At 36.8% G+C, this 24,342-nt stretch overlaps 2 protein-coding genes across 2 annotated transcripts in view; one reads left to right on the top strand and one right to left on the bottom strand.

The window, feature by feature from the left end:
* Positions 1 to 379: 379 nt before the first annotated feature.
* Positions 380 to 10,391, bottom strand: LOC137406059 (transmembrane protein 33-like). Its single transcript, XM_068092580.1, has 7 exons — positions 10,281 to 10,391; positions 8,964 to 9,154; positions 6,794 to 6,981; positions 6,574 to 6,641; positions 6,085 to 6,218; positions 4,258 to 4,341; positions 380 to 1,096 (listed from the first exon to the last, which is right to left on the bottom strand). The coding sequence occupies exons 2-7, from the start codon at positions 9,152 to 9,154 to the stop codon at positions 958 to 960; spliced, it is 804 nt and encodes a 267-aa protein (XP_067948681.1). The 5' UTR covers positions 10,281 to 10,391; the 3' UTR covers positions 380 to 957.
* Positions 10,392 to 12,598: 2,207 nt separating this feature from the next.
* LOC137405701 (argininosuccinate lyase-like) overlaps positions 12,599 to 24,342 on the top strand; it is a 32,126-nt gene continuing 20,382 nt past the window's right edge. Inside the window, exons 1-5 of the mRNA XM_068092060.1 lie at positions 12,599 to 12,654; positions 18,504 to 18,633; positions 18,774 to 19,000; positions 19,425 to 19,505; positions 20,669 to 20,806. Of these exons, the coding sequence (XP_067948161.1) occupies positions 12,652 to 12,654; positions 18,504 to 18,633; positions 18,774 to 19,000; positions 19,425 to 19,505; positions 20,669 to 20,806 (579 nt within the window). The 5' untranslated portion in view covers positions 12,599 to 12,651. The remainder of the gene's footprint in view (positions 12,655 to 18,503; positions 18,634 to 18,773; positions 19,001 to 19,424; positions 19,506 to 20,668; positions 20,807 to 24,342) is intronic.

Here is a 24,342-nt window from a genome sequence, read left to right as displayed (position 1 = left end):
CCCCCTACCCTTTCCCCCTGGTTCAGGTCCTATGGATAGGAGTACAGGCTACGCCGCTACAGCTATACTGTAGATTGATCATACTATGCAATAATTGAGCGAACAATTTGAAAGAGTATTTCAAATCATTCTCAAATGATTCAGGATTTGAATTTGTTATTGGGCTGATTCGATTTGATTTGCTTCGAATCTGCTGACAAGGGTAGGGGATTTGATTTGATTTGTTGTTCGCCAGATATGATTTGGTTTGAGTCATAAAAAGTCATGATTTGAGTCATGCTTCGAATCTGCTGACAAGGGTAGGGGATTTGATTTGTTGTTTGCCAGATATGATTTGATTTGAGTCATAAAAAAGTCATTTGAAAGCAGCTCTGGCTATATGTAGGTAAAATTTGTAATGTATTCATAGATAAATACAAGTGTATTGTACTTAAGAAGGATCAAGATACATTCATAAAAACATGCTGCAGGAACAGAGGGTCAAGGCTTAATAAAAGCTAAAGCATAGAAATAGCTGTAGTTCAAATTATGCGCAGTTACAGTATCAACCGATGCGCAGTTACAGTATCAACCGATGCGCAGTTACAGTATCAACCGATGCGCAGTTACAGTATCAACCGATGCGCAGTTACAGTATCAACCGATGCGCAGTTACAGTATTAACCGATGCGCAGTTACAGTATCAACCGATGCGCAGTTACAGTATCAACCGATGCGCAGTTACAGTATCAACCGATGCGCAGTTACAGTATCAACCGATGCGCAGTTACAGTATCAACCGATGCGCAGTTACAGTATCAACCGATGCGCAGTTACAGTATCAACCGATGCGCAGTTACAGTATCAACCGATGTGCAGAAAGGCCTACAAAATTTTTTACAAAAAAACAAATTTCCTATAAATCAAGCAAATATATGTCAACTATCACATGTACATCTGGTATTGTCTAGACAGTCATCATCCTTGCGTTGAAGTCACAGGAGCCATTCTGGAGACAAAGCCTATCACCTTATAAATGACATTACTGCAGAACGAGGGGCAGCGCTGGTCTCTTGCCAAATATTCGGAGAGGACTCTCATCTCATAAAACACAGTTCTGAAATGAATTTAAAATGGACACGGTAACTAAACTGCATTAATATAAATTTAATCTGGTTCCACACCCTCTGCAAGTTTGATATGGAAGTTTGACAGCCACTAGCTAAAGCCTGACGTTGCATGAGTCACAACAATTTTTTTGCATAGAAAATGTATTTTTAATCAGCATATACTACATTTACCATATTAACTTTTAAATGAAGGTGTATGTTTATTTCTGTGTGTTTGGCCAATGCATAATTCAAATATGATGATATATTTTTCAATATTAATGATTAATCCATCACAATGATACACATTCGCTCAAGATTTGAAATAGCTTATAAACAGTGGCAGGTAATGAACAGTGGCAGGTAATGAACAGTGGCAGGTAATAAACAGTGGCAGGTTATAAACAGTGGCAGGTTATAAACAGTGGCAGGTTATAAACAGTGGCAGGTTATAAACAGTGGCAGGTAATAAACAGTGGCAGGTTATAAACAGTGGCAGGTTATAAACAGTGGCAGGTTATAAACAGTGGCAGGTAATAAACAGTGGCAGGTAATAAACAGTGGCAGGTAATAAACAGTGGCAGGTAATAAACAGTGGCAGGTTATAAACAGTGGCAGGTAATAAACAGTGGCAGGTAATAAACAGTGGCAGGTTATAAACAGTGGCAGGTAATAAACAGTGGCAGGTAATAAACAGTGGCAGGTAATAAACAGTGGCAGGTAATAAACAGTGGCAGGTAATAAACAGTGGCAGGTTATAAACAGTGGCAGGTAATAAACAGTGGCAGGTAATAAACAGTGGCAGGTTATAAACAGTGGCAGGTAATAAACAGTGGCAGGTAATAAACAGTGGCAGGTAATAAACAGTGGCAGGTAATAAACAGTGGCAGGTAATAAACAGTGGCAGGTTATAAACAGTGGCAGGTAATAAACAGTGGCAGGTAATGAACAGTGGCAGGTTATAAACAGTGGCAGGTAATGAAGTTGCCACTGACTAAATTTATTTAACTAATAAATTTGAGTAACTTAAAGGTTGACTAGCAACAAAATTCACATTACAGTTATTTGATATCAAAAGATTAACCATGTCTTACTCTGTTGGATTGTAGGTGCAAAATATGTGGGAATTTGATTACAAGCTCTTAAAAGCTAAAAAACGAACAGTTAATCGCAGCCACACTAGACCGCCGTAGTTTGGATTCTCTTTCCAAAATGGCTCAAATGTGACGTAGTTGTGGATGATTTCTGTTTACACTTTCATGCAACTTTATTCGTCGAAATATTTTCACAAATATTCTTCACGCATTCAATAAAACCATGTCTATTGTTCTTACGCGTCTGTTTTATCCTCATTGTAATGCTGTCACTTTTAGCAGTGATATCCTATAACTTACCGTAAAAATTCATTTAATTTTTTAACCTTACCTCGAAGGAGTACATATCATTGTCTGATAAACATGACGAGCCTGTTGGTCACCTGTGATAATCGACAAGTGCTGCAAAAGTTATTTGCGAAGTATTGGGTCACATGATCCGATTACGACTTGACGATTAGATCAAGCCGAAACAAAACTGTAAAGTAGCGAGCATCTATATTTGATACGGGGTCTTCGGTAAAACCCAAAGTGTTTGTCATAAACTAGTGCTACAATAAGTTGCATATCGAGCTTTTTATTGGCCTTTCAATTCACGTGAGAACATACGTGACAAGACAATAACCAAATTTCGTGGTTACGTTATCGAAAAAAAGAGATTCCAATCTACGGCGGCTTTTCATTTTTGAACTTTTAAGAGCTTGTAATCACATTTCCACATATTTTGCATCTACAGCACAGCAGAGTTAGACATGGTGAATCTTTTGATACCAAATAACTGTAATGTGAATTTTGTTGCAAGTCAACCTTTAAGCTAATATTTTATTATTTACTATAATAAGAGCCATGTTTGTCCGATGCCAGCTAAAAGCGTTAGGAAGAAAGATTGCACCTCCCAGGAATTGAACCCAGACATTACGATGCCCGAATGTGAAACCGAGCTCACTACCACTAGACCATGCATCCACCTTGCCATGTTTCGAAATAATTGTGCTTACAACCATTACATACCATGATCTGTCACGGCACACATGACTGCATGCTTGCATATTTTAACCAATCACTACTAACTGGACAAACGAATGACGACAGCCAAACACTTGATTATACATGTATATATATTGACTAGCTCAACAACAGAACAACAACATCGACCGCTGCATCAAGCGAAGCACAGTATGGAGATTAATGATAGTACATTAAAAGACCTATCGACAGAGCTTTTTTTAACTAGTACCATTTGTTATGTTTAAACAGCACACGGTAATATTTAACTGGTACCAACTGTTATGTTTAAACAGCACACGGTAATATTTAACTGGTACCAACTGTTATGTTTAAACAGCACACGGTAATATTTAACTGGTACCAACTGTTATGTTTAAACAGCACACGGTAATATTTAACTGGTACCAACTGTTATATTTAAACAGCACATATTGAGGTAATATTTAACTGGTACCAACTGTTATGTTTAAACAGCACATATTGAGGTAATATTTAACTGGTACCAACTGGTAATATTGAGGTAATATTTGAGTTGCAATCTCGATTAAATTAAAATTTCAATGTTATAATTTTCAAAGAACCTGAGAATATGGATTTATCGTGTTTAAAAGCAATTATCTTATCAAGTTATGAAGCGATAACTTGGCATATTCTAGCCACCCAATATTTAAACAGGCCCTTCACCACTCTTTTAAAGTGATATGGTTTTGATGATTGTTGATCAAATTGTTGCCACAGATAAAAAACATGCAATTAGAGCTGAGTTACGAAACCACCCATCAGCTAACTCACTTTCAAAATAAAGACGGTTAGTATAAACTCTACCATATCATAACTAAACTATGTAGCAAAATGCAGAACATAAATTGCTGAGAAGTAGTGGTCACTTTCCATGGGACTGAGATGAAATCCATTTAGAATGAGTTGTGATAAGTAACAGCATGCAATCACTCTCGTAACAAAGTGGTGAACTGTGGCAAAAGTGTGGCCCTGCTGGTCTAACTATAGATTACCATCAATGGCATAATACAGCGTGTCAATCAGAAACTGAGTGGAGTTGTTCTTACCTGCAGTAAGGATTTCTCACAGAAGTATACCTCATACATAGGAATCTGTAGTAGAGGAAGGGGAGGACAAGTGTAGCGAAGCCTCTACAAGTGGATAGAAATAAATAAGCGAGTAGCAGAGTTATTACTATGAATTATACAAAAGTATAACAAATAAACAGCCAAAGGTGTGATAACTTCTCAAACAATAAAATCGGTAAAAATATTTTTAGATTGTTAGTAACAGGAGATGTTTATCTAAGAATACCTATATTATCAGTAAATTACAACAATTATATAAAACCCCCGCAGGGATGGTTACGGCCATCATGTGGGCGGGGTTTGTTAATCGAGCTCTGTTGGGATGAACCCAAACATGGCACCAGAACAAAGAAATATGCTGAATAAAACCCCTTGTAAATTTACAAATATTATGAACAATTGTGGTTATTTTGCTAATCTGTTAGTCATTTTGTTGTCAAATAAATATAGTTGCCCAATATTGTCACAGTTATGACCAGTCAGTCGCCATTCACAAGCATTCATGATATTAATAGTCGCCATTGTGAAATGGCCCAAATTTGGTTTCAGATTTAGATTTTGAGTATGAAAACTACACTGCACAGCTTTACCTGCTGTCCCATCTTATTGGCCAGGTCAAACAATGTGACAACGATGAAAGCCTTTGTCATTTTATGGTAGGGATGGCAAAATATTAATCAAAAACTAGGGAAAAAAGGCTGTTGCTCGGGTGATTTGGGTAAATTATATTTAACTTTAAGCAATTAAGAAACCTACCAATCTCAAAATTGGTAAAAATAGGTAATTTGAAATGTTTCATTTTTCATGGATCCATTTTTGTGGTTAGGTATTACCCCTACACTGTAGAAATTCAAGATTTGCTGATTAATGGTTTGTTATCCCAATCGACGCATATCTGCAATAAAAACCTAAACCCAAAAACTTAACAAGGCAACGCGACCGCCCCACGAGAATTGTGTTAGTCCCGAAACCCAGGCTAGTACAATCCCAACAGAGCTCGATCAACAATCCCCGCCCACATGATGGCCGTCACCAATCTTTGTGGGGGTTTATATCATTGATTACAAGTCATAACATTTCTCAAGCAACTGAATAATATCAAAAATCTTTAAAATGTTGGCGTGAACTCTACAATTCTAACAATTTGAGGGTACATATATGTAATTGTGACTAATAGAAACTAGTCTAGTTTTCCAGAGCTAAGTTAAACCGTAGACAACCACATAAATACATTAGTGGCACCAAGAATAAATAAAAGAACATTGAAGTCAATTAGCAAATGCAACGAAACATATTACGTAAGAGACAATCCATGAAACATTCACCAAATGCTTAAATCAAAAGATGTTTAGAATCACGGACTTGAAAAGCAGTTTTGACTTAAAAAGCAGTTGTTTGACAAACTTCGAAAAAATGACTGTGTGATATAAGGAGTTGTCTGTTACCTCCGCATATAGACTGAAATGAGAGGAGACAACTCCTAATTTCTTAAACAGTTTCAAACAATTAGGCACAGCTATTTGTGGACCAATTACTCAAATTTATGAAAAAACCATGTCTTGAACAGGTCACGAATTCTCTTAATATATCAATACAAGTAGCAGCAATAAAGCTAAGACTTCAAAGAAAACCAGAAGCAATACCAACAACATACCAATGCGCTGACACATGACTGACCTGAAGTAACACCTGCAGGAAATCTGCTTGATAAGCTTTGCACTAGTCATCTGGCAGCTGAACAGCTGCAAGAACCATGCAAGCCACTGTGAGCTCACAGCACAGACTGACATGTAAACAAGAACTTACGAAAGAAGAAGAAGCAGCGATGTCGGCATGAGAGTGATCTCTACTGTGGCTATCAGCTTCAGTACATCTTGCTGCTTTGTATCAATCTTGGCTATCAATCTCCTTATAAGTGGTAGAGAGCTTGGCCCGGCTAGCTGCAATACCATACCACTAACAGCTTAGATTAGCGCAGAAAGTGGGAGCTTGAGCAGCTAATAATAGATATTATTGATACGCTAATGACAACTAGTGTCAAATGCATTACATCATTGACTGAAATGGTGATCAAATCTGTTGCTACCATTCTAAGATAAATGGCTGGGGTGAACCCATAGTTGCACATGGCTCCCTGCATACTTTAACAAAGTCAGTCACAACTGCTTCATTTAAGCTCACATTGAGTATCAAATTTAAAACTAGAGGCAAGCTATAAAGATAAAATGGTCAACAAGTTGTGGTTGTCTTCTCACTCTCATAAAATATAACTAGTCTATTCGCAAAGATACTCACATCCAGCAGAATCTTTGTGTATTTGGTAACGTGTAAAACAGCAAATAGGAATACAGGCATCAGTGTCACTGTAGGTTTGTTAAGGACAATCTTTCGCAGATTTTTGACATGAAAAACACTTTCTTCTCTTTAATAAAAACCTGTTTGCTTGCAACATGATAAATATCCAATATCAAATTTATTAGTTAATCAACAATGTATGTTGTGAGAAAAAGGATACTGCTGGTGGGTTGTGATGTGAAAAGCATGAGAGCGCTGTAGAAAAGGTAGTGAGCACTGTCTTCCCTCAACAGCACACCGAGTAGTTCTCGACTAACGCGCATCTGAGGTACTCTCTGATGCAACCTTAAGGCACTCGTAATAGCACCTCCTATCAAAACTCTCTGTCCACTTGTGTACTGGCTAACTCTGTAACAGTCAACCTTCATTTTTATTTAAGTTTTTTATTAACTAACATAATATGAACACAACAGACATAATTTATAGCTTACGATAGAACAAGCATTATATTTCATCATCAATGGTACATACATGGAACCTATTTCACACCTGTTACAAAAATAATTTTTGAGCAGAACAAAGCAGTTGATGACCTACTGAGCTGACATAATGGTTTTTAAAGAATTGAAAAGGATTGTTACTACTAAAACATGGCACATGAGTGATAGTGTGTTTTCACTAACTCTATCATCACCTGCATAAACGATGTAGAACATAATGAATGCACAAGCTTGTAAAGACTGAGGTTAACAATGTTTCATATCTAAAATATCATGAGGGTAGAGATGAATGACCTTCATGACCTTATAACTTTCCCGTTGTGTTGGTATACATTAAGGCTATCGTTCATGTTAGAAGCGGGACCATATCCAAATGAGAAAAAAATCACTTAATGCCTTAAAGGTTGACTTGCAACAAAATTCACATTACAGTCATTTGGTATCAAAAGATTCACCATGTCTTACTCTGTTGTGTTGTAGGTGCCACATATGTGGAAAGTTGATTAAAAGCTCTTAAAAGCTCAAAAACGAAAAGCCACCATAGATTGGAATGTCTTTATTTCTCTGACGTAGCCACGAAATTTGGTTATTGTCTTGTCACGTGATGTTCTCACGTGAATTGAAAGGCCAACAAAAAGCTCAATAAAAAACTTATCGTAGCACCAGTTTATGACAAACACTTCGGGTTTTACCGAGGACCCCGTATCAAATATAGAAGCTCGCTACTTTACAGTTTTGTTTCGGTTTGGTCTAATTGGCAAGTCGTAATCTAATCATGTGACCCAATCCTTTGCAAATAATTTCTGCAGCACTTTTCGATTATCACAAGTGACCAACAGGCTCGTCATGATTATCAGACAATGATATGTACTCCTTCGAGGTAAGGCTAAACAATTAAACAAATTTTTACGGTAAGTCATAAGATGTCACTGCTAAAAGTGACAGCATTACGATGAAGATAAAACAGATGCGTAAGAACAATAGACATAGTCTTATTGAATGCGTGAAGTATATTTGTGAAGATATTTCGACGAATAAGGATGCATGAAAGTGTAAACAGAAACCATCTCTCACAACTACATCACATTTGAGCCGTTTTGGAAAGGGAATCCAAACTACGGCGGTCTCATGTGGCTGCGATTTTCTGTTCGTTTTTTAGATTTTAAGAGCTTGTAATTACCTTTCCACATATTTTGCACCTACAACACAACAGAGTAAGACATGGTGAATCTTTTCATATCAAATAACTGTAATGTGAATTTTGTTGCAAGTCAACTTTTAAAGATGAACTTATACGGAATTTTAGTAGATCTTATCAGAAAGTATCAGTATTGTTCTATCAATTCCGATGGTTTTTGATGCTTGAGGTGATGGGACTGCCAAGATGCTTCAAGATTAAAATCGTCAAAACTTGATTGTGGTTAAGACGCTCAGATCAAGCAAAGGCGTGATTATGACACCTGTAGTTGCAAAGAGACCGGCAGAATAAATAAATGTACCTGTTGCACCGTAAACGCAATAGCCGATATCAACTACAGCAACGATAACTAGTGAGGTCATTTAGCATGTATTTTTCTTCTGAGCATTTTAACCTCGAGCAAGTTTTGTCAATTTAAATTCTGAAATATCCTGGCAGTCAGATCACCTCAAACATCAAAAACAATCACAAATGATAGAACAATACCGGTACTTTCTGATAAAATCTACTAAAATTTCGTTCAAGTTCATCTTTATCATGACAGGTTACACTTAGGTTATTTGAATTACTTAGATTATAAAGCTGGCCTTATGTTCTAACAAGCAGTCAAAGAAGGAACGAGATAAGAGCTAGGCGAGGGCCTTGCAGTTTGGAAATAAACCTCAAAAACAAAATAGGAAAGGAAATCTTACCCAAAAAATGGTAAGACAAAAGAGATGGTAAAGAAAATTGTGGTGAGACGGGCAATCCACATAGATGCCTCTATCTTGTCACTACTGATGTGATTGATCACAGCTGTCCTACCACCGCCTGCTGTTGAATTGGGCCTCTCTTCTCCCACACCCTCACCGGCAGCAGAAGGCTCATTTGTGTTTTGAGACATCTGACGAACAAGCAGAACATTGCAGAAAGGCAGCATGTGGATTAACTTGTTGATATCATGGATATCTGTTGCTAATTGGTCAAAATACATATAAGAAAATGATTGAATCATTCTATATTAATAAATCCCACTTTTCCATTGTGTGTGCTCATGTGTGTGCTTATGTGTGCGCAGCTGCATGTATGCTCGCGGCTCAATGTGTGTGCGTGCGGCTGCACGTGTGTGTGCACGGCTGCATGTGTGTGTGCGCGGGGCTGCATGTGTGTGTCTTAGTTTACAATTACACATTTTTGGTCGATTCTGTCCAAACTTCACACACATATGCTCTGTGCCTGCCGTCATGTTACTAAAATATTTGGTTTCAAAACTCTGGTCTGGATTTTTGAGAACCAGCCATTAAACACTCATATCACTGAAAACTCAAGAATGCATCTTCGCATGCATCAAGGACAATTGCTCTCAATAAATGCATTCATGGATTGCTGGCGTGAGGGCAGTGTAGCAATTAGTACATATTAAAACCTAGGGTGGCGGTGTTGCGGTCTATATTATTGAAAATAATGGTCAATAAGAACAGCATATAAACAGAGTTGATAAAACCACAGTTTGGCTTTAGTAATAAATGACGCAGAAATATGTAAACATGTGTTTACAATATACATGTATCGGCTTTGCAAAAACTACAGGGTCTATTAAAATATAATAAACAGATAGACTTTTAGCATGAATGTTGGGCTAGCTATCCACCGCATCTACTACGCATTTCCCCTTAAAAACAGCCAAGTGATACCCTTTAAAAACACACAGAATTTATTTATGATGTGTCAATCTATTTTGATGTTGTCTATTAACGTTTCAATTTCGTGAGATACATCTACTACATCTAAACGAGATGAAAGTAACCTTATTGCAACCTTAGCTTTTGTACCTTTCAACTAGAATGACAAGGCAAATCTCATAACCTAGCACTCGCATATCAGCTAAATTGAAAAGCAAAATAACTTTGAAGCTTTTTTAGTAGTATGCATGCAAAAAACTATAATTTTTTATGTTTGATGTAAAAGTGCCGTGTGAACAGCTAGTAAACTTTTTAAGCAAAAAATATCATATTTACATCAATAATTACCTCCAATGATACAACAATATGTACACGTGAAATACGGGAGCAACGAATCGTTACATGAGTAGAAATCAACAAAATGACCGACAATACTTTTTCAACATAATCTCCCACAATACTTATTTTTACCAACAGGATTATCAAACTAAAATTTACTTTGGATATCAATGAATAGCTTGTGAGTTGCATAGCTAGAGTAAGAAAAAAAAATTGTGACTATCACGCTCAGGCTTTTACAGCGGTTTTTTGTGATAACATTTATTGTGGTTTTTCTTCCAATTAGAGTACCTAAAGCGTTCGTAGCGTAGCTCCGCATTAATATTAAATGCCACGTGTTTTTTGTAATCCAAATAAGTTGGACGATTTATATCTGTTCAACTTTATTTTTCTATGTGTTAGTGTTTTTTGTAAGCAATAGGTCTGGTCTAGTTATAATTCGAAAACGACTGGTATGATGAATTTATTTGTACGCGTAGAATGTTTGTTTACGTAACAAATGTGCTTTATTGTATTTATGTGCTTATATTTATTTATTATGTGCTAATTCATTGGTGGAATACGCTTTTGTGAACGTTCCTGTTTAGTGTATGACTGCACATAATTAGATATGTGTAAATGACAAGATCGTATGTAGAGCAGTAGTTGAAAATGTTTTAGATTACCTATGTTGAAGCAAATTCGTTTAGAGTGGGGGGACAACTCTCACTTTTAGCGTCTTCTAGTTAAGTTCATAAGACCAACTTACTAGGAGTCTGATGAAACCAACAAAGTGCGCTGAACCCAATGCTGTCTAGACAGACTTGCCAACCCTGGAGTGGGGAAAGGAGTGAGAGTCCATTTTGGGGGCAATGAAAATGACTAGGATTTGATACGTGGGGTAAATTTTCATAACATATAAAAACACCACAGCGAAAGATAATATAACTCCATGTATGGAAACCACATGTCGTGGAGGTGGAGGTTATTGATAGATGAGAATGCCACAAATATTATGTTTATACATAGTTGTTTATTAGTAGTAAGTATATGATTACTACTTGAAGATTGGGGCAAAAACAGGTTTGCTAGGGTGAAAGGGGCAATTGTGTAACACGGGCGTGAGATGCGTGAGGCATGGAGCAATTGCGTGAGTCTTACGCCCAATGCGTGAGAGTTGGCAGGTATGTTTCTAGAGTACAACCTGCTGAACACAACAGGAAGGAGTCAAACCAACTCAGTTGTGCTTTGCTCTGTGTTCTGAAACCAATGCCTCATATGGATCAACTTGCTGAAACCAGCTACAATACTTGTCCTCTACTGAAACCAACAGAGTGCGTTGAACCTAACGCTTCTTGCAATACAACCTGCTGAAACCAATTCACTTGTTTTCTGCTGAAACAAACAAACCACGCTGAACTCAACGCTTCCTACAATACGACCTACTGAAACCAGCAGGAGGTAGCTGAAACCAACACACTTGTGCTCTGCTGAAAGCAAGAGAGTGCGCTAAATCTACACTTTCTATAGAACTACCTGCTAAAACTGACAAGGGGGAGCTGAAACCAACTCACTTGTGCTCTGCTAGACATTAGAAATCGACAAGATATAAAACACAGCAAGATGGAAATCAGCAAGACAGGAGTCAGCAAAACAAGGGAATTACCAAAACAGGAATAAACAAGATTTGGGAGCTCTGTTTTTGGACTAGCTACTTAACTAAAGCTTAATTCGATTTTTGTCGTTGTTTATCGCCATCACAACAGCATACCTATGTAGTATGAGCTCTTTTAATACCGCCATCACAACAGCATACCTATGTAGTATGAGCTCTCTTAATACCGCCATCACAACAGCATACCTATGTAGTATGAGCTCTCTTAATACCGCCATCACAACAGCATACCTATGTAGTATGAGCTCTCTTAATACCGCCATCACAACAGCATACCTATGTAGTATGAGCTCTCTTAATACCGCCATCACAACAGCATACCTATGTAGTATGAGCTCTCTTAATCTCATCATATATTTTCTGCTGCTGTTCTCGTCAATAGCAACTTTGACTAAATGAGGCTTTTTAGTTTTTTTATCGACAGCATCACTTAACTTTCAAGTGAAACTAGCCTTTTGGCCGAGCCGGTTAAAGTTCTATTGATCCTTATTAGCAGTTTTGTGGTGCGGAGATAGTAATGGCTGTTTGTTCTCATGAATAGGTTTAGTGCTATCACTTTCGACTGGTTTTGGGCATTATTTAATAGCGTTGTAGCATTTGTCTACTCTTTAGTTGAATTTTATCGAAACTTCACAAGTTTCATTTTGACTTTTATCATATGCTTTATTTGCAGTGTCTGAAAGCTCACTAAGATTTAAAAAGAAGAAAAGTAATTGCTTCATCAAAATGGTAAGAATTGCTTATTGATTGTCACAAGATGATCTAGATAAATCTCAATGTTTGTCAGTCTGTGCTTCTTTCTGTCCAGCTATAGCGATAAAGTTTCACCAATAAAAAATGTGCTTAGTACTGGAGTTTTAACTCACGAAGATTGAAACTACAAGTTCGCAGACAAGCGCACCAAACCATAAGGCTAAGCCATTCTTATCACATTCATCGCTCTTACCGTATGCTGTAGATCCTTTTTGCGACTGCACTCGCTAAATTATTAATGAATACAGTGCGCCCTTGGGTTACGAAGCCCCTGTTATAAGATTTTTTGCCTTTCAATATTTTTCTCTTTCAATATGGAACACGATGTTTTTCCATCCCTCCCATCTGAGGACGAAAATATTTTTTACTTTTTCCGACATACGATATCAACATCTTTCTCGAAATCTCTCGATTTTTGCAGTTGGTGTAATGATTACGTCGAAATAACAAAAATGCCGATATGGTATTTGCTGAAATCCCTCTCCCTGAAAAAGATTCGACGTTCGCTTTCTCAGTTCAGCGTTATTCATTATAAGTTACAGTGAAACTGAAGCTGGAAACAGGTGCTAAAATTTTAGACGATGACAAAAGTAAAGTTTAGTTTAGTAAACTACAGACTAAAACTTAGCTTCAAGTATGGGCTTAGTAAGCTAAATTCATTTAAATTAAATTTAATGTTTGCACGTACTGCACATGGTACATTATATTGTTGCATTTTATTGCAGATAGTAACCACTAAATACACTGAAGTTACTGTATAGTAACTTTTTTATACACACACTTCTATGCACTAATTGTTATTATTAATTCTTTAAATTCATGCTTTTTATTTTGTTTTCTCAGTTTGTATTATTTGTACCATTACCAAATCATTTTTCACTGTAATCGTAGCAAAACTTAGCATTACTTGCTAATTATTTCACATATAAACACCTTTAAATTTGTTTTATTTTTTGTCTTTATTTATTTCAATTGCACAAAACCCTTTTTCCATGATATGAAGTTTGAAAGTTAGAATGGTAACTGTTGTTATGCGTTAAATAAAAATAAATTTTCTGTGCAAAATTATTTTATTACTTGAGCCACACCGTGCATTCATATAGTTTACTATAAAAGCTAGTTGTGTCTACAGCTGGTTCTACCTACCATAAATAATGTCTAAAGCTAATTCTACCTACAATAAATAGTGTCTAAAGCTAGTTCTACCTACCATGAATAGTGTCTAAAGCTGGTTCTACCTACTATAAATAGTGTCTAAAGCTGGTTCTACCTACCATAAATAGTGTCTAAAGCTAGTTCTACCTACTATAAATAGTGTCTAAAGCTGGTTCTACCTCCCATAAATAGTGTCTAAAGCTGATTCTACCTACTATAAATAGTGTCTAAAGCTGGTTCTACCTATTATAAATAGTGTCTAAAGCTGGTTCTACCTACCATAAATAGTGTTTAAAACTAGTTCTACCTACCATAAATAGTGTCTAAAGCTGGTTCTACCTATCATAAATGGGTAAAGTCACAGTATTTCCGTTATCATACAAGGGACATCCTGAAGCACTTAAACTAGAATTGTGCTTTGAGTTTTTGGATTTTGGTAAACAATTTTCTCATGCTGAAGCAGTTCAGTAGGATGAACAGTTTAAGACAAAAAACTTTAAAATTGCTTAAGTCAATCCATAATTATAAGGTAATTAAGGCCCATCATACAAGGGACGCAGAAAAATCGCTAAAAACGAAACTTCAATTTTAGGCTGAAAACTCTGTGAAGTATATGATCACATTTTAAATTCCTTTTAGCTGATGTTTGCTATGTATGTTTCAATGTTCAGTGTGAAAGAACTAACAGATTCCATTAATGGTTCTCATTAAACCACAGATTATTTACCACTAAGTTTGATCATACAAGGGACATCATACAAGGGACATTTCGGATCACTTGATTTTTCCGCATATTTTATTGATAGACAGTAAAGTATCTAGCTAAAAGAAACTACAACCATTTTAATGGAATACTACATCTAAAACTAGCATGCACTGAAACCTAAACTAAAACTATAGAGCTAAAAAATGTTGAGTTTACAGGAAGTGACCAGACATGTCAAAAAACGATAAATAATTAATATCTTAGATAAATATTGGAAATTAGATAAAGAAATGACAAATAAGATCACAAGGACATGCACCTTGCAAATTTACATGTATTTACTTTTTTATTGACTGTAAGCAGCTTTGACTGCCTCAGCATTCAGCAGCCAATAGGCTCAACAATTGTTGTCGCATGGAATGAGCTCTGGGTTAATATCGAGGATAAAGTTAGAGTGGGTGACTTCGATATTTCTTGGGTGGGCCACATCTATTTCTCTCCATTTCTATTTCTACAGAACTATTGCTCGCTTAGTAGGGGATTTTGGCAATGTCTTCTGTACCTTCCGTGATGCTTTTCCTGTAAAAAATTAAAGCACTTGGTTATTAACCTTTGATACTTGTACTTGCTACAAAGTGATCGAAGTCAAAATTTTATGACACAATTCTTATTAATTAAAACCAATGCAATTGAACTGATTGATTTTGTTATAACTTACCAAATGCTTGAGTAGTTGTGTATCCTGGTGTTGACTGATTACTGGTGCTTGCTTTCAGCTCACGAGCCTTCTGACGCTGAGCAGCCTTCTTGAGCCGTTCCTTCTCTCTTCGAGTAGCCCTTTGCTCCTCTGTAAGGCTGGCTGTTACTTTTGCCCATGCCTCGCGTACTTGTTGCGAATGCTTAGCCTTGTACAGCTCTGGATTTTCCGATTTCTTTTTAGCTATATATTTCCTTTGCGCGGCACAATGAGCTGCAGGCCTGTCTTTGACAACCTTTACCGTCGACATTCTGGTTGAGACTGGCAGCTTGTGAAAAGTAATTGTTCTATTGCATTGACCCGCAGCAGTGTCTTGACGGGATTATTTATTAAGGTAGCCAGTCAGGCAATCACAAGCCGACAATGCTTTGAGAAAATATTTAGAGACAGCCACATTAATTGTATTGGAACTAATTAACTCAACTAGTTATGTTTAGTTGCCTACAATGCCAACTCATGAAGCCATCACTATTCAGATGCGAGAAACTAAATTTCGACATAATGGGATTAAGTGCAATTAGGCTGGGAATATGTTGGGTACAGAAAAGATTATGGCCTTCCTCCACCAACAATGGTTAAGAAACCACTAACCATTTAAAATTAAGTTACGGACTGCCGAGTATAATAACTTTCGTATGTATGTTAACTATACCTCATGAAAATTGTCTAAAATAACATGGCCATCTTGTCAACGCTACTATTGTGTCATGAATATTCATGACATAATAGTAGCATTGCAAAGATGGCCATGTTATTTTAGACAATTTTCATGAGGTATAGTAAGGGAATAAAAGAGTAGATGTCCCTTGTATGATAAAATTGTCCCTTGTTTGATAATTTATTTTCTTAATTTTTCTCAAGTAATTAAATTATTTAAAAAAACTAAACATGCCATCATGAACCTCTCATGGTACTATCGGAAAATCCTAACTAGAAATTTTTTCACATGATTTAATTTCAGAAAAAAAAAAAAATGGTGCCCAAATTATCATACAAGGGACACGCATGTATTTGGAACGCCTCTTAAGCAAGATTTATTAAGGTTAGAACTTTGGAAACTTTTCCAGTCATAGAAACGTAATTGGATTAAGAGGTTCCTGGTGACACAATTTGCAATTTAAAATATGCATCTAAAAAAATCCAAAAAAATCAATGTCCCCTGTATGATCACATAATCGTCTCTTGCTGCTTAATTTTCTCAATTTCATGGAAATCGTTCATTATTTTTAAAAATCATTATTAATTATGGAAAGTTTGGACTTTTAGCTTTCCAATGATGTGTAAAACTTGGTTCTATGATAAAATTTAAAAATCACATCCTTGGTTTCACAATACTGTGATTTGACCCAAATAGTGTTTAAAACTAGTTCTACCTACCATAAATAGTGTCTAAAGCTAGGTCTACCTACCATAACTAGTGTCTAAAGCTGGTTCTACCTTAATAGTGTCTAAAGCTCAAATCAAAGATCTCTATGTCTATTTAACATATTAATGTACAAACAATAAATTGCATACCAGTTTTTTGTACAGGTGAATTGGTCAATAATTATATTACTTTTCTGTGATTATTCTGCGCCTTTGCTTAAATCTGGTGTATTCAAAAGGGATAGTTTTAGTTATTATAAAGTATATATTTTCTATAGTCATTTCAAGTTTCTATCAATTAAGATTTAGTTTGGATAAATTTAGTCTTTATGATGCATGCTAGTCCAGTGTGCTGTGAGTCAGCCGGCCGCTGGCGTTGCTGTGAACCAGTAGGCCGGTGGCAATTTTTTTGCCGGCACTGACCTTCGGCAAAGCTCATGGTCGGTGTAATGGTGAAAAAAATTCACCAATACACTGACTTTTTTCCCTGAGGGTAAATGGATTAATGCAACCTTGACTCGGAAAAATATGTCATATCTCAACTTCGTGTGTAAAAGATACAGTTGTCTAGCAGCAGACTATTCTTTCAATGCGTGATCACTGCTGCTACCATAGGCTCTGGGAACATACAGCCTCCCCGGGTACCGCCAATGACCACAGGCACACCGTTGACCGTTCACGGTGGTTTGAGAACCAAGCTGTAATCTACTAAGTTGACTGTTCACGGTGGTTTGAGAACCAAGCTCTAATCTATTAAGTTGACTGTTCACGGTGGTTTGAGAACCAAGCTCTAATCTATTAAGTTGACTGTTTACGGTAGTTTGAGAACCAAGCTCTAATCTATTAAGTTGACTGTTCACGGTGGTTTGAGAACCAAGCTCTAATCTATTAAGTTGACTGTTCACGGTAGTTTGAGAACCAAGCTCTAATCTACTAAGTTGACTGTTCACGGTAGTTTGAGAACCAAGCTCTAATCTATTAAGTTGACTGTTCACGGTGGTTTGAGAACCAAGCTCTAATCTATTAAGTTGACTGTTCACGGTAGTTTGAGAACCAAGCTCTAATCTACTAAGTTGACTGTTCACGGGGGTTTGAGAACCAAGCTCTAATCTATTAAGTTGACTGTTCATGAGTGCGAATCCTGTACGGTGGAATCTTATATTCCAACCTCCAATTGTGGGTCCTGTCGGGTGAACATACATCGGTGGACATACACCGTTCTCATAGCTGTAAAGGTTCTATTTACAAATTAAATTGTGTATGGCTCTAACCAACATACCCATATGTGTATCTGACAGAATGAGATAAATTATTTTCAAGAAAAAAATTTATAGCTATTCCTAAAACAGGATTGATTGTAGGAGTTGCCTCCTCTCGCAGTCAATTGTCTGGGACTACGATGATTTTGGTTTATGGTAGCCCCCTATGATGTTTTGTCATTTGCAGTCGTCTGCCAGGAACTGAGATGGATGTTGGAACTGCCACACCGCTAACAGTTCAGCTTTGTGTGTGCACTAGATAAATCTCTTCCGATCGCCATTTGAGTAGTGATTTTGTCAACATGAATCTCAAATCACTGACAACGTGCAAACATATTAATGAAAACGTAGAATGCTTAAATTTCGTTATGTACTTGTTAACTGAAGCAACGCTTTGGAATAGATTAGGAAGCTGTTTTGTGACATTCTGCCAATAAAGTTCCACTGAAGTATTCGTGTATATTTTATCAGATTTTAAGTAACCATGATAACATCAAATTAGTGAGAAATACTGCATCTATTTCCTGAAGTTATGAGTCACGAGTGAAGGAATGTATAACACTGTATAATGTGAAATGCTTAGGCAACAGGTGATGATAAGAGTGAGGAGAAGCTATGGGGTGGTCGATTTACTGGTGCTACCGATCCTATCATGGAGAAGTTCAACGCATCTATTGGGTTTGACAAGCGCATGTGGAAGGAGGATATTACAGGTAACTATTATTATTTGTTTTTTTTATAATTCTATGTAATTTGTTAGATAGATCTGTTGTGTTAGTAAACTTCAGCAATGTATTCTAGCATGGCACTCCATTTCGGTGATTTGTTTAGAAAAACAGTCTATCTCTTGTAGGTAGTCTCGCATACATAAAAGCTATTGAAAGGTTGGGTCTCGTCACGGCGGCGGAGTGTTTGTCTATAAGTGATGGCCTCAGAGCGATCTATAAAGAATGGGAGAGCAACTCTTTTGTTATAAAGCCATTTGATGAAGATATCCATACTGCGAATGAGAGACGTTTGAAAGAGCTAATAGGTGATGCTGCCGGCAAATTGCATACAGGAAGAAGTCGAAATGACCAGGTCAGTGCCTCTGCTATGTATGCTGTCATGCTATTAGTGGACCCCTCGTGCGTATGAACTTTTTTGTAATATGCAACAGCGATGGGTGCTACACATATATGAAAACCATTATTAAATAATCATGTCATATTTATTTAGAAAAATTTGTTGAATGTGTAGCTTTTTAATGGTTATATGTATAATAGATAGTCGTCAGTAGTCAGTCATTTGCTGGACTTCGCTGCCAAACTGAATCGTGGTTATGATATCAGTCACAAACTCTCTAGTGGTTATGTAACAAAGTTAATAAGTGCATATGTCCTAGTTTTATTATCTTTTACCTTAGTGGATGAAATGATCTGGCATATGTGTTACCCTCTTTGATTGGCTAATCTGACATTCAAAGATCGCAGGGGAAAAAACTAGCTAATGTCTCATTCTGCAGGTTACGGTTGACATGAGGCTCTGGCTGCGTGAGGCAATAAAGAATATCAGAAGTTATCTCATCTCATTTATCCAAGTCTCGGCAAGTCTAATATATACTAACTACTAACAGGGCTGGCAACTGGTGTCTAGTTGGAGCCACAGAACAACTCTAATATTCTCTGTAACTCTTATCCATTTTCCTTGCGTCAACGCGCCTTATATTTATACCTTTTTTCTTTCCCCATATACCGTAAAACCTCTAATTAAAACCCATGGCCCTCTGTTTTTCAACCCTTTCTCTCTAGTGGCAATCAAATAGAGGTGACATTCAATTAGAGGTTTTACTGTAATCTTCTTTTCCTTCATCCCAATATTGCTTACTTTAACCTTTGCTGCATTAGTTGATATGCTATTACTTTTGCCGTTCAGCTGATATTCTCATTTTTCAAGCACCCATCAATGCTAGTTCCAATCCTCTCACCAACCTTGCTCTCACCTAACAAGCATATATTTGCATTAATCTTTTTATGTCTTCTTGATAGTTATGGTCACTACTCTGTCAAGTAACTCATGGCTTGGTTCCTTCTATTTAGGAGTGAGTCTGCGACTCTCTAACAACTCCAGCCGGTAGAAAACATCTCTTTTTAAGATAACCTTTTAGCATCTTCAGTTCAGCGAATACATCGACTCTACTCTATCTCTTTTCTTATTTTTTATACATTTCTGGTTTATTTCTCGTTTATTTCTCGTTTATTTTCAGTCATAGCTTTACGGTAAGATTACAGTTAACATATTCTATACATCTCATTCGCAGAGCCAATTCAATCTATACGCGTGTGTATATATCTATGTAATTGACCAGATTTTGATTAAAGTTAGCTGTAAACGATAGCTGTATCACATTGTGGTATTGTATAACACAGAGTATGGTATTGTATAACACGGAGTGTGGTACTGCATAACACAGAGTATGGTACTGTATAACACAGAGTATGGTATTGTATAACACAGAGTAGGGTATTGTATAACACAGAGTATGGTACTGTATAACACAGAGTATGGTATTGTATAATGCAGAGTATGGTACTGTATAACACAGAGTATGGTACTGTATAACACATAGTATAGAATCACCAGTTCAGTAACTCTCTATACAAATAAGACCTGAATGTTATGATATCACTCAAGGGCAAGTTGTTGTCTCGACATGCTGACTCTGTGCATCAAGCCCATTCGCTACTCATTCCGTGTTAACATTCACAGCTGTCGCGGGCCAAAAGAGATATCGATGTTCTGATGCCTGGCTACACCCATCTCCAGCAGGCCCAGCCAATCAGATGGAGCCATTGGGTACTCTGTCATGCTACGAGTCTCCTTCGAGACCTCCAACGGTTGGACCAGGTTTGTTTTCACTAGCAGTAAGTGTATAGCGTAGTACAAACTAGTTTGCTGATGAATATTCATAATGAAATAGCCAAAGTTTTCTGGGGATGCACAAGCAGGCTGTCCATCGTAAGCAGACAAACAGTCTACTAATGAGAAAGTTGAAGATTCAGGCTAAACATAGACCAGTGTGCAGAATTGTTAGTCAAAATACTTTCCACTTCTGTGTACTAGTTGCCTTGTAATCAAACCTATCAGTGTTTCTAACCAATTTACCAGTACATTCACGTCTCTACTCTCAAAGCTCATCCCTTCAAAGATGTCCTTCATATATTAACTTTGTCGTATTTGCGAGCAAATTTTCCTATAAGAATACATTGTAATTCATTTGATTCGTTCCACAAGTCACAAACCTGTCATAATTCCATAACAAACACTTGAGGTAATTAGGCAGAGTATTAATACAAAAGCATTAAATAAAACTAATGTAAGGAAATAAAATGGAGAAATACAAACATAGTAAAATATAGGTTAAGTTAGCTTAACATTTGCTTAGTTGAGTTTAGAGTAACTTACGCAATGTATCTCTATCACTATGTCTACCTTAGTTGAGTTTAGAGTAGGTTACGCAATATATCTCTATCACTACGTCTACCTAGTTGAGTTTAGAGTAGGTTACGCAATGTCTCTCTATCACTATGTCTACCTTAGTTGAGTTTAGAGTAGGTTACGCAATGTATCTCTATCACTATGTCTACCTAGTTGAGTTTAGAGTAGGTTACGCGATGTATCTCTATCACTATGTCTACCTACCCTAGGACACTTATGTATTCGCGTCATCTAACTTTCGCGTTTTCGCAGAGTCATCCTCTCGCGAAAATTTTCTGAGCGAAACTAAACAATCATAACAAATGAGCGAAAACGTGAAATTAAATAGCTTTGTTCATTGATATCCACAATAAAATCGTCATATTTGCAAGTAGTTTGAAATGCAGGTAATTTTCGTGTGTGGGTCTTATTGGGCAATTTCTGCTAAACTCATTATAGCTAATACACCGGCTGAGCAGCATGTCCTCCCAACCCACGAGTGAAATCAAACTGAACCATGGCCACCGCGTGCTATAAATACTTGAGATTTAATATTGGTACCACATCAGTCACGGCCACAGGGACCTAGAAGTCATTGATAGTCCAAGAAACAAATGGCAGCAGGCGATCAAATTGCATCATCGATCTCGCCTACACATTTCTACCTGTGGTTCACAAATACAAGCTAGTCCCAAAGTGAAAATTGTTTCCTTACCAGTGAACTGGACCTGAGGAATCTAATTATGTTTGTTCCACTGCATTTATTTTCACATCAATATATTTTCGCACGCATCAGAGTTGCGAAATTAAGTAGCAGGGAAATTTTACTCTGTATGTTACTCACGAAACTAAATACTAGCGAAATATAACTGTCCTAGGGTATGTATTTATTCTGCCTCTGAACCTATATACAACTTACTATTCAAGTCTCTAAAGTACAGTAACGATAACCACTTTTTATTACCTTACTACATGAATGCCCGGGTAATAAAAAAGTGTTTTTTTATAAAAAGAAAATTTATTTTTATTCGATATATAACAACCGTTACAGTTCTCACCTTCAAACTTCATATCATGAGAAACGTGTTTTGTGCAGTTGAAATAAATTGAAGGAAAAATAAAACAAATGGAAAGGTGTTTAATGTGTTACTTTAGTTACCCACAGTAACTTTAGTGTATTTAGTGGTCATGATCTGCAAGAAAATGTAGCATTACAATATACTACGTGCAATATGTACCGTGGAGAGTACTTAGCTTCGAGAAAGGCGTATAATATAAATGTTGAATTTAACTCAAATGAATTTAGCTTACTGAACACATACTTGAAGCTAAGTTTTAGTATGTATTTTACTAAACTTCAACTTTGTCATAGGCTAAAATATTAGCACTTATCTGTTTTGGAATTAATTTCACTATAACTTATAATGAATATCGCTGAACTGAGATAGCGAGCATTGTATCTCTTTCAGGCCTTTGTGGGAGTGATTTCGGTGAATAGCACATCGGCATTTTTATCGTAATCAACTCCCAAATTTTTGTTGATATCGTATGGCAGAAAACAAATTCGCCCTAGTATGGCGAGGACGAAAAAGCATCGTGTTTCATAGAGTAAGCGACAAAATCTTACAACAGTGGCAAAGTAGCTCGAGGGCACACTGTATTAATTAATGATTAGGTGTGTGCAATCCTGAAAAGGGTATACAGTATATGGTAAATGGTAATTATCAACCGGAATGGTAAAAATGGCTTAGCGTTGTGGTTAGGTGCACGTATCTGCAAACTTGCGTTTGTAATCTTCGTGAGTTGAAATCTAATATAGCGTGCATTTTCATTCCTGGATTTTAATCGCTACCGCTGGGCAGACATTGAATGACGACAGATGACGACAGATGACGACAGATGTCGACAGATGTCGACAGATGACAACAGACAAACTTTGAGATTTATATAGATTAGTTTAGTTATTTGTATAAAATGTCTTTGTTTACACCTTCTTTTGATTTTTCCGCAGCTTTTGTCTACTGCCACAGTTTCACTTTCACGTATAAACTGCTGTTTTCAGAAACATCCGTCATATGTAGAAAGTTACTTTTTTGTGCAGAGTCCGATATTTGCTCGTGTCTCACATCTATTATGGCATGTTAATGAGATTGTCCGTAGGTGTTTGACTCTAATAAATAGAACTTTTTCAAGTTACTGCTTAAAATGCGTGTTTGCATGCTCAATGCAACTTACTTGAGCTGATAGGATTCTATGAAAGTCCTGGTTCTTTTGTTCTCAAGTGTTCTCTCATGGTATGAAGCAATGACTTGCTATAGTGCAGTCACGCTCATTAGCCTTCATTAACATAATCTCCATTTGTGCTCAGAAATGAACCAGACATGTTTTCACCTACTATTGCCTAACTTGTTTTGGTATTTTCTGCTGTTGTGAAATTAATTGTTTTTACATTATCAGTTTCGGTTTGTTTGATGGTAAGTGTTCTAAGTGTGGTTATCGTCAGACTAGTAGATGCGTGTAAACTCACTGATATGTCTGTTTGATCCATGGCACTATCTAAGAACCTGGGCTATCATTTAGATTATAGTTGATGGCAAAAGTATGGTGAATACCTGATTAAACTGTATAAATAGCTTTTCTATTACCGCTTTTCTTTTTTATTACTATCTCTATTACCGCACACAGCAGGCTGCGCTTTTAAAGGTTTGTCTGCTCTTTCAGAAACCTTGAGTAGATAAAATAAAGCCTTTTTTGATTTTTATAGCCTAAATTTCCGTTTTAGTGCTCCCACTGCCTTTGGCCACTTGAACTCTACCTCTTTAAGCAAACTATTTAATTGGTGCATAAAGCACTGTCAATGTTTTTTCTTTGGGAATTCCTTTGAAAGATTTAGCTGAACCTTTTCTTTACTCGTTCTTGGTATTTCTGACTTTTTAGACCCCCATTACCTCGTAGATCCCCATCAC

The sequence above is a fragment of the Watersipora subatra genome, chromosome 10 (assembly GCF_963576615.1).
Source record: "Watersipora subatra chromosome 10, tzWatSuba1.1, whole genome shotgun sequence".
Taxonomy (NCBI): Eukaryota; Metazoa; Bryozoa; class Gymnolaemata; order Cheilostomatida; family Watersiporidae; genus Watersipora; species Watersipora subatra.
This window is presented reverse-complemented; position numbering and strand designations above follow the sequence as displayed.

Coding starts and splice junctions, on each gene's coding strand:
- LOC137406059 (XM_068092580.1), bottom strand. CDS start 9,154: ATGTCTCAAAACACAAATGAGCCTTCTGCTGCCGGTGAGGGTGTGGGA. Junction 6,642..6,793: donor CACATCACAACCCACCAGCA/GTATCCTTTTTC, acceptor ACAAACCTACAG/TGACACTGATGCCTGTATTC. Junction 6,219..6,573: donor ACACAAAGATTCTGCTGGAT/GTGAGTATCTTT, acceptor ATGGTATTGCAG/CTAGCCGGGCCAAGCTCTCT.